General features: G+C 45.0%; 1 protein-coding gene across 1 annotated transcript in view; it reads left to right on the top strand.

Moving 5' to 3' along the window:
- Positions 1 to 14,958, top strand: part of ksr2 (kinase suppressor of ras 2) — a 389,906-nt gene extending 374,948 nt beyond the window's left edge. The window contains exons 17-19 of the mRNA XM_078226092.1: positions 4,828 to 4,959; positions 10,528 to 10,657; positions 14,797 to 14,958. Coding sequence (XP_078082218.1) covers positions 4,828 to 4,959; positions 10,528 to 10,657; positions 14,797 to 14,958 — 424 coding nt within the window. The remainder of the gene's footprint in view (positions 1 to 4,827; positions 4,960 to 10,527; positions 10,658 to 14,796) is intronic.
- The last annotated feature ends 396 nt before the right edge of the window (positions 14,959 to 15,354 follow it).

Genomic DNA, 15,354 nt, shown 5'->3' with positions numbered 1-15,354 from the left:
TAAGGGGTATGTTTAGAATTCAGCTCTGTTTTGTAGGGTGACAGTTTGTTTAGGTAAACCTTTAGGTTACCTTCAGAGAACAAAATAAGTGCTCATTTTAGATATCGAGTGTTTGTTTAAGCAGAGCTAATGCATTTGTGTTTACTTATGTTCCCCCTGGGATTTCAGAATAGAGTTTGGATTAGGTTGATTGACAGGGACAGAGTCATGTGCTTAAAAGGAGGAGCTAAGATTCCAAGAACAGGCCAGTTTCATTTTAATTTTAAAAAGCAAGCAGTTGCTGCCTGAAAAAAGCAGTGTGTCACTGTCTCTCTCTCTCCCTCTGTCCCCAAAGTTTTTAGAACATAGAACAGTACAGCACAGTACACGCTCTTCGGCCCTCAATGTTGTGCCGAGCTTTGTCCGAAACCAAGATCAAGCTATCCCACTCCCTATCATTCTGGTGTGCTCCATGTGCCTATCCAATAACCGCTTGAAAGTTCCTGAAGTGTCCAACTCCACTATCACAGCAGGCAGTCCATTCCACACCCCAACCACTCTCTGAGTAAAGAACCTACCTCGGACATCCCTTCTATATCTCCCACCGTGAACCTTATAGTTATGCCCCCTAGTAACAGCTACATCCACCGGAGGAAATAATCTCTGAACGTCCACTCTATCTACCCCCCTCATCATCTTATAAACCTCTATTAAGTCGCCTCTCATCCTCCTCCGCTCTAAAGAGAAAAGCCCTAGCTCCCTCAACCTTTCCTCATAAGACCGACCCCCCAAACCAGGAAGCATCCTGGTAAATCTCCTTTGCACTCTTTCCAATGCTTCCACGTCCTTCTTATAGTGAGGTGACCAGAACTGCACACAATATTCCAAATGTGGTCTCACCAAGGTCCTGTACAGTTGCAGCATAACCCCACGGCTCTCAAACTCAAGCCCCCTGTTAATAAAAGCTAACACACCATAGGCCGCCTTCACGGCTCTATCCACTTGAGTGGCAACCTTCAGAGATCTGTGGATATGAACCCCAAGATCTCTCTGTTCCTCCACATTACTCAGAACCCTGCGTTGACCCTGTAATCCGCATTTAAATTTGTCCTCCCAAAATGAATCACCTCGCACTTATCAGGGTTAAACTCCATCTGCCATTTTTCAGCCCAGCTTTGCATCCTATCTATTGTCTCTTTGCAGCCTACAACAGCCCTCCACCTCATCCACTACTCCACCAATCTTGGTGTCATCAGCAAATTTACTGACCCACCCTTCAGCCCCTCCTCCAAGTCATTGATAAAAATCACAAATAGCAGAGGACCCAGCACTGATCCCTGTGGTACACCGCTGGTAACTGGTCTCCAGTCTGAAAAATTTCCATCCACCACCACCCTCTGTCTTCTATGAGATAGCCAGTTACCTATCCAATCGGCCAACTTTCCCTCTATCCCACACCTCCTCATTTTCATCATAAGCCGACCATGGGGGACCTTATCAAACGCCTTACTAAAATCCATGTATATGACATCAACTGCCCTACCTTCATCAACACACTTAGTTATCTCCTCAAAAAATTCAATCAAATTTGTGAGGCATGACTTGCCCTTCATGAATCCGTGCTGACTATCCCGGATTAATCCACATCTTTCTAAATGGTCGTAAATCCCATCCCTAAGGACCTTTTCCATCAATTTACCAACCACCGAAGTAAGACTAACCGGCCTATAATTATTAGGGTCATTCCTATTTCCTTTCTTAAACAGTGGAACAACATTCGCCATTCTCCAGTCCTCTGACACTATCCCCGTGGACGGTGAGGACCCAAAGATCAAAGCCAAAGGCTCTGCAATCACATCCCTTGCCTCCCAAAGAATCCTAGGATATATCCCATCTGGCCCAGGGGACTTATCGACCCTCAGGTTATGCAAAATTGCTAATACATCTTCCCTCGGAACATCCACCTCCTCCAGCCTATCAGCCTGTATCACACACTCATCCTCAAAAACATGGCCCCTCTCCTTAGTGAACACTGAAGAAAAGTATTCATTCATCGCCTCTCCTGTCTCTTCTGACTCCATGCACAAGTTCCCACTACTATCCTTGACCAGCCCCAACCTCACCCTGGTCATTCTTTTATTCCTCACATAAGAGTAAAAAGCCTTGGGGTTTTCCTTGATCTGACCCGCCAAGGACTTCTCATGTCCCCTCCTAGCTCTCCTAAGCCCTTTTTTCAGCTCGTTCCTTGCTACCTTGTTACCCTCAAGCGACCCAACTGAACCTTGTTTTCTTATTCTTACATACGCTTCCTTTTTCCTCTTGACAAGGCATTCAACCTCTTTTGTGAACCATGGTTCCCTCACTCGGCCATTTCCTCCCTGCCTGACAGGGACATACCTATCAAGGACACACAGTATTTGTTCCTTGTACAAGCTCCACTTTTCATTTGTGCCTTTCCCTGACAGTTTCTGTTCCCATCTTATGTTCCCTAATTCTTGCCTAATCGCAACATAATTACCTCTCCTCCAATTGTAAACCTTGCCCTGCCGTACGGCCCTATCCCTCTCCATTGCAATAACAAAAGACACCGAATTGTGGTCACTATCTCCAAAGTGCTCTCCCACAACCAAATCTAACACTTGGCCCGGTTCATTTCCCAGTACCAAATCCAATGTGGCCTCACCTCTTGTCGGCCTATCCACATATTGTGTCAGGAAACCCTCCTGCACACACTGTACAAAAACTGCCCCACCCGAACTATTTGACCTATAAAGGTTCCAATCAATATTTGGAAAGTTAAAGTCACCCATGACAACTACCCTGTGACCTCCACACCTATTCATAATCTGTTTTGCAATTTCTTCCTCCACATCTCTATTACTTTTCTGAAAGGTTACCAGGTTTGGAATTAAGCTAAAGCAAGTATGTGTTTTGCTAACTAACTTTAAAGAGAGATTTAAGTCTATAAGAGAACTATTGCTTGATTGGAACTCATAGTGATAGGTTAGCAGTTAAGAATTGTGTCTTGTCATGTTTAAGTATTGTTCAGTTGTTAAAAGTTAAGCTAATTCCTTTGTTATAATTAAGCTGTGTTATTAAATAAAGTTTGTTTTGTTAAAAGCTTCCTAATTTGTCAGAATCGCACATGAAGTGAAATATCATATCCTCACACTAATGCCAAAATAGAAAATTGTTGAGGGTCTAGTCTGGCTTCATAATATTCCTTGTGGGTTTGTGATCTGCTATCCGAACATGGGATTTTGACCCCACTCCGCCAGTCCTGTGCACAAGTATGCAGGGTCAGAATCCCGCAGGTTGTCTCTATCTCAATGGAGTTGGAATGTGAAATGTACAATGATGCAAATTATATAGCCACCCTGGCTGTGAATTCCAGATATTTTAGTCTGTTTCTTAAAAAAAAAATGTTTTTAAAAGTTCAATTCATGCTTCTGTAAGATGCATTTAAAATCATTACTTGGCATAAACTAGGTCTTCGTGATAATGATCAAACAACCGCATCAATTTGTTTTTAAATTGTACCTTTATCTTAGTAAAAAGTATCAGGAGTGTTATCAAACAAAATTTGACATGGAATCACTGAAGGAGATATTGGAATAGCTAATCAAAAGATTGACTAAAGAGGTAGATTTTATAGAGCAGCTTAAATGTGCATTGTTTGCTGTCTTGAAATTTAACTTCTTGGTTTGTACAGATTCTTTCCATGTTGCTACTTTACATCTACTTCCAACCAATGCAATGTTCATTAGATGTAAGCAAAGTAAGGGCAGCATGGTAGCACAGTGGTTAACACCAGGGACCTGTGTTAAACTCTGGCCTCAGGTAACTGTCTGTGTGGAGTTTGCACATTCTCCCCATGTCTGCATGGGTTTCCTCCAGGCGCTCCTGTTTCCTCCCATAGTCCAAAGATGTGTGGGTTAGGTTGATTGGCAATGCTAAATTGCCCCTTAATGTCCGGGAGATTAGCAGGATAAATACTTGGGGTTATGGGGATAGGGCCTGGGTGGGATTGTTGTCGCTACAGGCTCGATGGGCTGAATGGCCTTTTTCTGCACTGTAGGGATTCTATGATATTAACCAAAGAAAATAAATCCCTTCTCTCTAACATGTTATTTATCTTCAAGTCTGTGTTTTTAATGCTTTGAAGTTATACTCAACAACATATAACAAATGCTGTATTAGCAGCTAGTCTCCAGCTATCAAACTAATCAATAGGATCATCTCTGGCCTGAAGCTATCAATTCCCGTTGTGTCATTCAGTAAGATGAGGCCGTACTTCAGCACTCAATGAATTAGCACCTGGAATGCAAAGCACCCCACCCGGGTGCAAGCTAGCTGGTGGGAAGGGGCATAGAGCTGGATGGCATGGCAGAGGACACCATGTCCATTACCTGCTGGAATTTTACTAGTCCCCCCGCCTCCCACCTCACTGAGGCCTGCCTTACCAGTACTGGAGAAACTGCCCCAGCTTACCTTTGAGTCCCTCCTCCTCCACCGATTCTTGTGGGGGATTGCTGCAAGAATGTCTGTCCATAAGCTCTGTTAATTTGATTTCTAGAAGCAGTTTCAATGTTGAGCAGTAATAAATTCATGTATACCTGTGTGTTACAGCAACATATTAAGCTGTAATATAAATCTATTTACAGACCACTCAGTTTATGCTTTATCTGTCAAAATCATTACTTCCGTGCTTCTCCTTAATTGCACAGCTATTTTATGTTGACAACTTGTGATTAGTTAGCAAATGCAAAAATTAGGACAAAAACAAAACTGATGATTATTTTCCCCTGTCAGTAATTGTATGAATTTTTCATGTGTTTTATTCTCTAGGAGAGAGAGTGAAATGAGAATCCCTAATGGTTGGCTGTGTCATCTGGCTCCTGAAATTATTCAACAACTTTCTCCCTCTACAGATGAAGATAAGCTCCCGTTCTCCAAGCAATCAGATGTATTTGCATTTGGGTTAGTTCACTGCTGTCTCATAAGACAAGCACTGTGGTGGATGGTTTTTTAAAAAATATATAATATTAATCAGAACATTACATAGGGACATATCTGTGGATTCTGAACATGTCTTAACTTTAAAACTGTATCTTAATGCTTTGATGTTTGTCAATTGCATATGACTCATGCTTTATTGCCAGTTACCCTCTGTAAGGTTCATCAATGCATTGATCCATGCCAATGTTTCTCAAACTGGGGTCATAATTAGGACCACAAAAAGTTGTTGGGGTCTGCAAAATAATATGGGCCATGATTTTCTGGGCCCATTTGACGTGTGCGGAAATGCCATTTTGGTCACTGACTCTCGTGAGAGGACCATAACGGTCTTTGTGATAGCAAGGTCTCAGGTGAGATATTCCCCACGCCCTGCCAGCAACGTAATCAGGTTCATGCCCAGCAAGAATTTAAATATTCTTAATGCCGTTGCTTCCAGCATCATCAAATGTTCTCATTTGGCCCATATTCCTCTGTATCCATCTTACCCATGTAACTGTCTAAATACTTTTTAAAAGACAAAATTGTATCCACCTCTACTACTACCTCTGGCAGCTTGTTCCAGACACTCACCACCCTGTGTGTGAAAAAATTGCCCCTCTGGACCCTTTTGTATTTCTCCCCTCTCACCTTAAACCTATGCCCCCTAGTTTTACACTCTCCTACCTTTGGGAAAAAATTGTGACTATCTAACTGATCTGGGCCCCTCATTAGTCCTCTATAAGTTCACCCCTAAGTCTCCTACGCTCCAGAGAATGGAGCTGGGCTTGTCGGTTCTATCAGGCCCCGTTGTGTAGAATGAAGGCGCAAAACACGCCTCCCTGCTTTTTTTGTGTGTCCAAAGATCTGGAGTGAAAACCTGGTTGTGTTTCTGGGGCAAAACAGGCCAGTTTTCAGTCAGAACCAGACATGTTCCGCCCATGGTGTTTACAGAGCAGGTCTGAACTTTCAGGTGGGTAATGTGGTCGACCACTCAGGGCACTGTGGTCAGGGCTTGGATCTCACTTTTTAACCACTCGGGACCTGTAAGCTCTTCTGCATTATTCCCTGGATCCCTGGAATGTCTCTGTAGATCCCAGTATGAGAACTACTAGTATAGATCCCATCTCTTTGACTGGTCTGACAGTAGGAGGTTTACCTATTTATGTCCCTGTGGATCAACCTCATGTTATTGAAGCCATCCAATTTTCAATTCCATTATTATAATATTCTGTACTGAGCAGTGGAGTCTAAAATTACCTCCATAGCTTCCTTTCAATGCTAATTGTCCAAAGTTGCTGAAATCTATTTTTTGAAAGGTAGCATAAATCAGGAAAAACAATGATCCATATTTTTGCGAAGCATAATGCATTTTTTGTTGGAGTTAAGTTATCGAAAGGCCATTGCATTTTCATTCACAAGATTTTCTGCAATCATTGGCTGCCCCTGGTATCACAGCAACAGATGCAAGTGTTCCTCTCCAACAACCTGTAAAATTTCTTTTAACCTTTGTGACAGCACCTTTGGTGATGTGTAATAATTAACATTATTACAAATATAAGTCAGGAGCATCCAGAACCTACTGCTAAATCAGAGCGTAAATATTTTCTTCAACAGGTTATTTTTGAGTAAATGGATGGGTGGAGTAATGATTCCTATTTTGATGAGGTTGCGTTCATTACATTAAAATGTAATCTTTGGTTTTTTGCCCAGCCATTAATTTATCCAGTAGAGTTTGTGAAATACCTTGTGAAGGTATTTCCCAAATACTGTAACACAAAGAACAATCTCAATGAATGTTCACATATTTCTCTGCCTCAAAAGGTGGATGAGGCAGAGTCCTTGGTGTGGTGGGGAGGGGGGGGGATCTTCCCAAAAAATTCTTAGGTCGCGATCTTGCCAAATTGTCGTGCCGGTCAATCAGGAAGCCAGTAAAATAGGGCAAGAGGCGAAAAATCAGATTGCACTGCTTTTTCGCCCCTCGCGATCTTACCAGCACTGATTTGCCAGCGAAATCGGCTTCATGCTCAGGAAGGGCACAAAATCGACTTCGATATTTCTGACATTATTTAAATATGATTAGAGAGTCCCGGACACTATCATCCAGGCTCACTTGTACTTCACCCCTCACTGGTCGAGGACCTCACCAGCAAGGAGCACGTATGGTCCCCACTAATGGGAAATCAGCTGCAGACTTTCATGGCACCATTGTGCAGGCTCCCCAATCCTCCAGTGCACTCCCCCCCAGTGCCCCCCCAACCACATCAATGGCAACATGAGTCATCGGTATCGGGGCGTTGAAACCTTCCCGATGACTTCCCCCATCACAACCCCCTCCACAGCGCCCCCGTTCATTGCCAGTCACCCTGCTGCACATCCCCTCCATTGCGGATCACTCCCCTTGCATAGCCCCCATTGCTGATCACTCCCCCCACAGCATGCCCCCCCTTTCGCCCCTTACAGAGCTCCTCCACTTGCCTCCTCCCACCCCCCATTCAGGCCCTATTCCCTTCGCACCATCTATGGTGCACAGTAAGCAGTGCCAGGGTGCCAGGTGGGCACTGCCAGGCTGTCATTGCCCAATGGGCCATGCCACCGACCACCCAGGGGCTTCAATGGCCTCCAACCCCCTTGGCGTGGCCATCACATCTGGTCCCTGTTGGTGGGCACCAGCAGTGATTTTCCATCAGTGAGAGTTCTCTACCCCCCTTACCCCCATTCCCCCCATATGCCTGGCCCAGGCCCACCAAGATGAATGATTTTCTGCCGCTGCCAAGATGCCCCATGTCCAGGGGGGCAATAGACGGCACCCATGTCACCCTCTGAGCTCTTTGAGTGGGCCACAACTTGAAAGTCATTGGTCCAAGGTTTTCCACTGTGGACACCACCTTTGCAGTGTTGGCCATTCAATGCTGGCAACATGTTCTGCAAGATGAGGCTCCAAGACTCCTCCAGGTGTTCCTGCATCTGCTGGAAGGTCGCTGACACCGCCTCCTGTAAATCCTGGCTCTGCTTTTGCTTATTCAGCACTACCAGATTGAATTTTTCCAGAGGCCAATATTTGCCTTGGGCCCAACAGTCCTCGGGGAGCCATCGGGCCTCTGACTGTCCATTGCCTTGGATGTTCCAGCCTCCAGCCGATGTGCAATAGCAGCAGTGTGGTGCTCACCAGAGAGTGCCCCTGAAGCCTGTCCATGAACGTTCCCACCAAGGCGATTGTCTCTACGCTGGTGCTTGGTGCTCATGGAAGCAGTGACGATGTGTTTAAGGTGAAATGGCAGAGGCTAGGGACATGCTTGATAGCGGGGCATAGAAGTGGGCAGTCGTCCTTGCCGACCGGACGGAGCAGGTCTATCATCATCTTCCGGCATTGCATGCCTGCCCTTTCTGTAAAGCTCCTGGTGCTTACTGTCTTGACCACTGCTTCCTATGCCGCCACTACTTCGGCTGATGGCAACCTCCTGCCGACTCTCAGGAAGTGGGTGGCCCTCCTTGCCTCCCCAGCTTCAAGCATCCTCTCCACCTCTGACTCTAGGAATCTGGGAGCTGACCTTTTCCGTTACATTGCTGGTTGAAGTGAGAGTGCTGCTGAAGGAAGCACTGAAATACCCACTTGTAGAGGGCTAACAGCTGAATCCTGACTGCAGTGAATGAGGTGCCTGGCATCAGGAAGTCAGCATGAAACACGTGGAGGAAACAAGTGGCTTTCCTGCTGGAATGGGCATTTAGTCCCAGTTTGGGAGAATCGCGGCCTTTATATTGATTTTCTTTTAATAATGGGGTGAAAACTTTATAACTTGAGTTTCAGTCAAAAGAGGGGGTTCACTGGCCCCGTTTGCCGCTGGCATGAACTCCAATGCCCCACTGAATGGGATGTTGGCCAAATGTTGGGATTCCCACCGGGTGTAAGGACAATCAGGATTCGCCCAGCTGGTCCCAATTGGCTTCCCGCCCAGAGTGGGCGCCAACCTGATTATTATTCAAAATCCTGTTTCAAATCTCATTAACGGGCTTGAAACCTGATTCAGTGCCCTCCCACCATTCACTTGCCTCCCGAATGGGAACTGCATTGGGCAGAATTTGGTGTTGGTACTGACCAGCATGGACCTGGCATGCTGGATCCTGAGGGGGGGGGGTCAAAGAGCTAGGTCCAGTGGCCATTTGCTCCACTGCCACTGCTAGGGTGCAGAGGAAGGGTCTCCCAACATGAGGGTTGGATGGGCTCGGGTTGAGGACAAGGGGTTGATCTCGGCACTGTCTCCTGGGATGGGGGTCCCATCACTGGACTATCCCTTCTAGTCCTGGCAGATCTAAGATCACTCCTGGCATGGTGATTTCAGGCAGCTCTCTGTTCAACTTTTTCATTCCTGCCTGTCACGTGTGAAAACTTTGGAGTGGCCTGGTCACTTTAATTTCCATGCTCCCAGATCACCTAGCTGGCTTTTAATTCACTGCAGCCCTTCATTTTGCAACTGGGATTTCTCTTTCTCTCCGTCAGAAGCTGAAGGTGTGAGCAAGCCCCTTTGAAGTCCTCTGATAGAGACAAGATGACAATTTCACTGGGGAGATCCTTTCTCCACAACTGTTCACTTGACTCCAATCTATTCACATCGCTTTCATTTGAAGTCTCTGAGCCTTCCTAGAAATCTCAAATGCTTTGAAACCCTCCTATTTCAATTCCATTGAAAACCTTTGATCTCTTTCAATTTCATAGTGAAGTGCTTTGAAATAGGGTTTGATTGGCAGCCTAATGGTTTTCCAGTCAGCCTCCAGTCAGCTGTGATTATTTACCTTTCCTTTCAGGCCTGAATGCAATTCAAATACCCCCATTGTTCCTAACCACAATGTTTATAAGGATTCTGAGCCTGATTGACAGCTGTGGTTTCTTCAAAGGAGTTAAGTGGTTCCACTTCCTCTTTTGCAGACCACTTATTCCCTTTGAAGAAACCCACCTGACACACACTCCCAGCGCCAGTGCGAAAACCACCTGTTTTCACACCAGCAGGAGCACTTCGAGTAAAAGCAGAAGAATTTTGCCCAAAGTCTTTCCAAAAATACACCAAACCAAAAATATACTGAAAAATTCCTATTATGATTTCCGTAGTGAGATTCAAAATTATTGAAGTTCCAATGAAATAGTCAGTAGAAACCAGCACATTAACATTTTCATTGTCATGTGTAATGTATTAAACTGATGTAAGTTTCGATAGAAAGGAAAATGATTGAGTTGTGGGTCCCTCTTGTTTTCCTGTTAACTTCCAGCAAATTTAAATCATAGAATGTATTTTACTTTCCTACACATATAAATCAGACATTGCATCGTTGATGGCAATAGTTTTAGATGTTGCAAGTGCAGCACTGTTTAAATTTGCTCTTTCTCCTTTCTCCTTCTGTAACCTGTTTTCAAGATTTCAGAAGAGATTTGAGTTTTTTTTTCCCTGTCTATTGGGAATGCGTGACATGTAATCAAACCTGTTGCAGCGCTACATCTGTACGAATGTTTTGAAAACACCATACTGTTGGGTTAAATGCATTTATTAAATTTTACCACAGAACCATATGGTACGAGTTGCATGCACGCGAGTGGCCTTTCAAGAATCAGCCAACAGATGCGATTATATGGCAAGCCGGACGAGGAATGAAGCCGAGTCTAAGTCAAATTGGCGTGGGAAAGGAGATTTCGGTACGTAGATACCAAGCAACCGTCGGTTATCTAAAATGATTCAGTATTTTAAAGTACCTAAAAATAAATTTTGCAATGTATCTCCAATTTACACACAGTGAGACCATTTTCCTTTATAAACCGGCATGGATACGTTAATCCTCTATGCCACTAACAGTAAGTCATGGGATTTTCCTCCCCATTTTCTTCACACGCTGAGCTTCCATTCTCAGCTAGGGTATCTTGGGAGAGATGCTGAATGGAGCAAAGAAAATTAGATCTACTTTTCCAGTCTCCTTATGATTGATTTAAAACTACAACAGCAAAGCTTTGAAATACACCACCACTTAGATTATGGTGGGAGAACAAAAAACAAAAAGATTAACAATATGTAGGCAAAGTTGCGAATCAGTGTAGTTTTCTATTGAATTACTATTATTTCTTACAATTCATATTTGAAAATGTTGCTAATACTATATTTTTCTGACTGATCTAATTAATCTTATTTTTAAAGGTATTGTAGAATAAAACACACAGCTACTAAACCATTTAAAGAGTCAGCACCATTGTTCATCCATGCTTCCTGATTATTTCGGGTTAAAAATAATGGGCAGAATCTCACCAGAAAATGGCAAAGTGTTGGTCTGACTGAAAACCAGCTGTTACTCTCCAGAGAAACAGGCCGGTTTTCCCTTCAGGCACTTGGACTTTGACTGATGGCACTTTGTCAAAAGCGGGGAGGTGTTTTTCACGGTGTCATGTTGAGAGGCAGGGACTAAATATGCTGATAAAGGCGGCTGCACTGAGATCCGGGTGCCCTTATTAAAGGGTGTCCTGATCAGAGGACAAATTAACCTTCACCCCATCACACACGTCTCAGGGATTTCCCCCCGCCCTGTGATCAAAGCTGGTACCTCTCCTCTCTTCTCCCCCCCGACCCCGCGCAATCAGTGCCAGCACCCGCCCCCTGCAATCAAAGCTGCCATCACCCTCTCTCTCTCTCTGTCCTCTACCCTCCGCCTCCAACAGCCATCGCCAGCATCCCCTTGGCTCCCTTATCCACTCCCCCCCCCGCCAACCACAATTAAATGACTCCCTTCCCCCATTCTCCACCCCCCCCCATGAAACTCCCACTAGGGTCCACCCTGGCAATGCCAACTTGTGCCAAGGAGCTGTCCCATGTCCCTCTCCCCCAGGGGCTATGCTTACCTTTACGCCCCCCCGTGGGATCCCCATGAAAGGTTCACGTCTGGGTGAACCTGTTGCAAACCATGTCACATTGACTAGGTTTAAAAATACATAGAGGGGGATTGTGTGGTGAGAAGGTTCTTGAGTTATATGGAAATGTATGTAAGTGTATTGTAATCGCGTTCACGCCTGTTATGGTGGCACGATGCCACCACCAAACACATCTTCCCCTCACTCCCCCTGTCAGCATTCCGCAGAGAGCATTCCCTCCAGGATGCCCTGGTCCACTCCTCCATCAGCCCCTGCGCATGCCACCTTCCCATGCAATCACAGAAGGTGCAAAATCTACCCTTTACCTCCACCCTGCACACCATCCAAGGGCCTAAATATTCTTTTCAGGTAAAACAGCACTTCACGTGCACCTCCTTTAATCTGGTCTATTGCATTCGCTGCTCCCAATGCAGTCTATTCTACATCGGAGAGACCAAATGCAGACTGGGTGACCGCTTGGCAAACACCTTTGGCCTGTCCACAAGCATGATCCAGACATTCCTGTCACTTGCCATTTCAACACACTACCCTGTTCCCATGTCCATATATCCGTCCTTGGCCTGTTGCAATGTTGTAGTGAAGATCCAATGCAAACTTGAGGAACAGCACCTGATCTTCCGATTGGGCACTTTACCGTCTTCTGGACTTAACACTGAGTTCAACAGCTTCAGGCATGAACTCTCTCCTCCACCTTCATCACATTTCCTTTTATTTTACTTCATTTCATTTTATCTTATTTATTTTTTATTTTAATTTCTTTCATTGTTAAATTTTTCCACCTTTCTTTTAAATCTTGCTTTCCATCTTTGTTCCCCCCCACTCCACTAGGGCCAACCAGTCTCAGGTTGTCCTTTGATACTTTGCTTAGCTTTGTTCTGCAATTTACACATTCTGATCTCTTGATGGGCCGCTAGCAGCACCCATCTAAGCCATCATCACCCACCATTTACATTCCCTTTGTCTTTCTCTCTAAGACATCTTTGTCAAACCTAATCACCCTCCCCTCCTCACCTTGATTGAATTAATATCACCCTATTTTCCCCTATATTTTGTTGTCTTCAGCTCTGATGAAGGGTCATCCAAACTCGAAACCTTGGTTGAGATCTTACCAAAAACTTCCTGACTGTTGTTTCTGGCAAGAAAACCAGTATGTTTCTCTCCAAAGAAACCGGTCGATTTTTCTCCCCAGATCTTATGACACTCTGCCATTGTACAGGGGGCGTGGCCTCAACACACCAGCAAAACCCCTCTGTTCAGAGATCAGGGCGGTACCTTTAAAGGGCGCCGCAATCGTAACCTGAGTAAATGTTCCCCACCCCCCAAAGGCCACCAAAGACTGGGAGGTCTCAGGGGCTCCCCTCTCCACCCCTGAACAGAGTCAGCACTTCTCTACCCACCCCCGATCATTGGCCCCTCCTCCTGCCCCCCTCCCATACCTGATTATCGGCCCCTTCCCACCTTCTCCCCTCTGCCCACCACAATCTGACTTGCATCCACCAGCATAGTGCCAACCTGTGCCAAGGATTGCCAGGCCACTGCCTGCCATGTTCCTCTCCCTGGGGACTATACTTACCTTGGCGACCCTGGGGAAACCCCCACAATGCATGAATCTGTTGTAAATGGCGCCGGTGTGCCGTCACATTGGCACCCGCTAAATATCCAGTGGGAGGAGAGAGGGGGTGGATTTTCAGGCCACTCTACCAGCATAGGGGCAGGAAGATCGGAACTCAAACTCGCCGGCACAAATTAAGCTCTCTGGATTTTGAGCACTTGCTGCCATTCCCGCAGTCAGTGAGTACGGGCTCAAAACCAGGTTCGCTCTGTTCTCTCTCCACAGATGTTGTCAGACCTGCTGAGATTTTCCAGCATTTTCTGTTCTTGTTTCAAATTCCAGCATCCCCAGTAATTTGTTTTTAACCTGATGATGTCGCTGGCGAGGGACAGCGCAAATCGGAGATCGCGATCACGCCAGCGAGATTCGCAATTTCCGAGTTTCGCCGGATCTTGAGCCCTGGTCACCAGTCCCGCGGACATAGAGCGCGGGCTCAAGATCACTTCCAACATTTTCTCCACAGCATCCTTCTTTGTGTTGCTAATAAACACAGTCAATGCTCGAGTTGCACTTGCATGCTGTAAAGACGATACAGCTTGATCCCATATTTGCTCCTTCTCTACCTGACCTCCCCCTTATTACTACTTTTCATCTCCCTCTTTTACATGCTCATTTATGACTTAGACCTGTTAGGGGCTTAGAAGTGTCAACCACATTTCCTTGAAATGAACAATTAAATTGAAAATCATGGCTGCCTCTAAGTCTGCATCCTTGAGAACAGTGTTGATGAATTTCACACCTTTAGTTCTTTTGGTAAGGCTTAACATCCCGATGTAACCTTTTTCATCAATAAAGAACTTTCTCATAAAAGGAACATGATAACGTCAAATGGCCTTTATCCCCCTTCATGCGGCTTCAGTTTCGTACAAATTCTTAAATATAGTGACAAATATTTCACTCATTCCCATTGTTAATAATTTTATTATGTGCACTATTTGACAACATAATTTTGGTTCCATGGTGTTATTTATAAAGTAAGAAGTCTCACAACACCAGGTTAAAATCCAACAGGTTTATTTGGCAACGCCGACATCTCCACATCATGGTTATTTATAAATCCAGTTGATTGGATAATGCTGAACTTCCACCAATACTTTTTTTGTATTGATGTTAAAGCATCTGTGTCTCACTCTACGGATTCCTATTAAATCGTTTGATTTTCTTTTGTGCAGCCAATTATTCTGTTTTTAAAACTTGTTATGCAATGTGTTCGCTTTTGATCTGTGAGCAGGTGAAAATAGATGCATACAAGGTGCAGTAATTGATCTTTTTCGCAGTGCACCTGTTACCTGTTTCCCATTGATTCCAGGATATCCTGCTTTTCTGCTGGGCCTATGAGCAGGAAGAGCGTCCCAGTTTCTCGAAGATCATGGAGCTGCTTGAGAAACTGCCCAAGCGAAACCGCCGCCTCTCCCACCCTGGACATTTCTGGAAGTCAGCTGAGTACGTTTCCCTTAGCTCCAACGTGTGAAAGTCCAGATACACATTGTCAGATTTCGGATGCAGTTTTGCGTTTCATGCATTACGTTGCTTTAGTGTTGCAAATGATTGGTGGACAAATCAGATCAATCCTCCAAGGGTGCACAAGTTGGGAATCGGAAACTGAAACTCCAAGTGAGTGTTTTAAACCTCAACCTAACAAAGTCCGCAGCAGTCGCAGGCACAATTTGGCATGCACTCTTGGTAGCCACAGCTCCAAGTGCCAGGGATGAAGAGTGCGATGCGTGGAAATATCACTTGGTTTAGTTGATGGAATTCTTGGAACTTTGAGTTCAGTGTCTAGGCAGACACAGGAGGCACACTTGGAGTAAAAGCCAATTGAGTTCAAAACAAAAATTCTCATGAATAAATTGAGTGATATAATTGC

The sequence above is a fragment of the Mustelus asterias genome, chromosome 13, assembly GCF_964213995.1.
Source record: "Mustelus asterias chromosome 13, sMusAst1.hap1.1, whole genome shotgun sequence".
NCBI classification, from domain to species: Eukaryota; Metazoa; Chordata; class Chondrichthyes; order Carcharhiniformes; family Triakidae; genus Mustelus; species Mustelus asterias.
The sequence above is the reverse complement of the archived record's forward strand: the minus strand, read 5'-3'. Positions and strand labels throughout refer to the sequence as shown.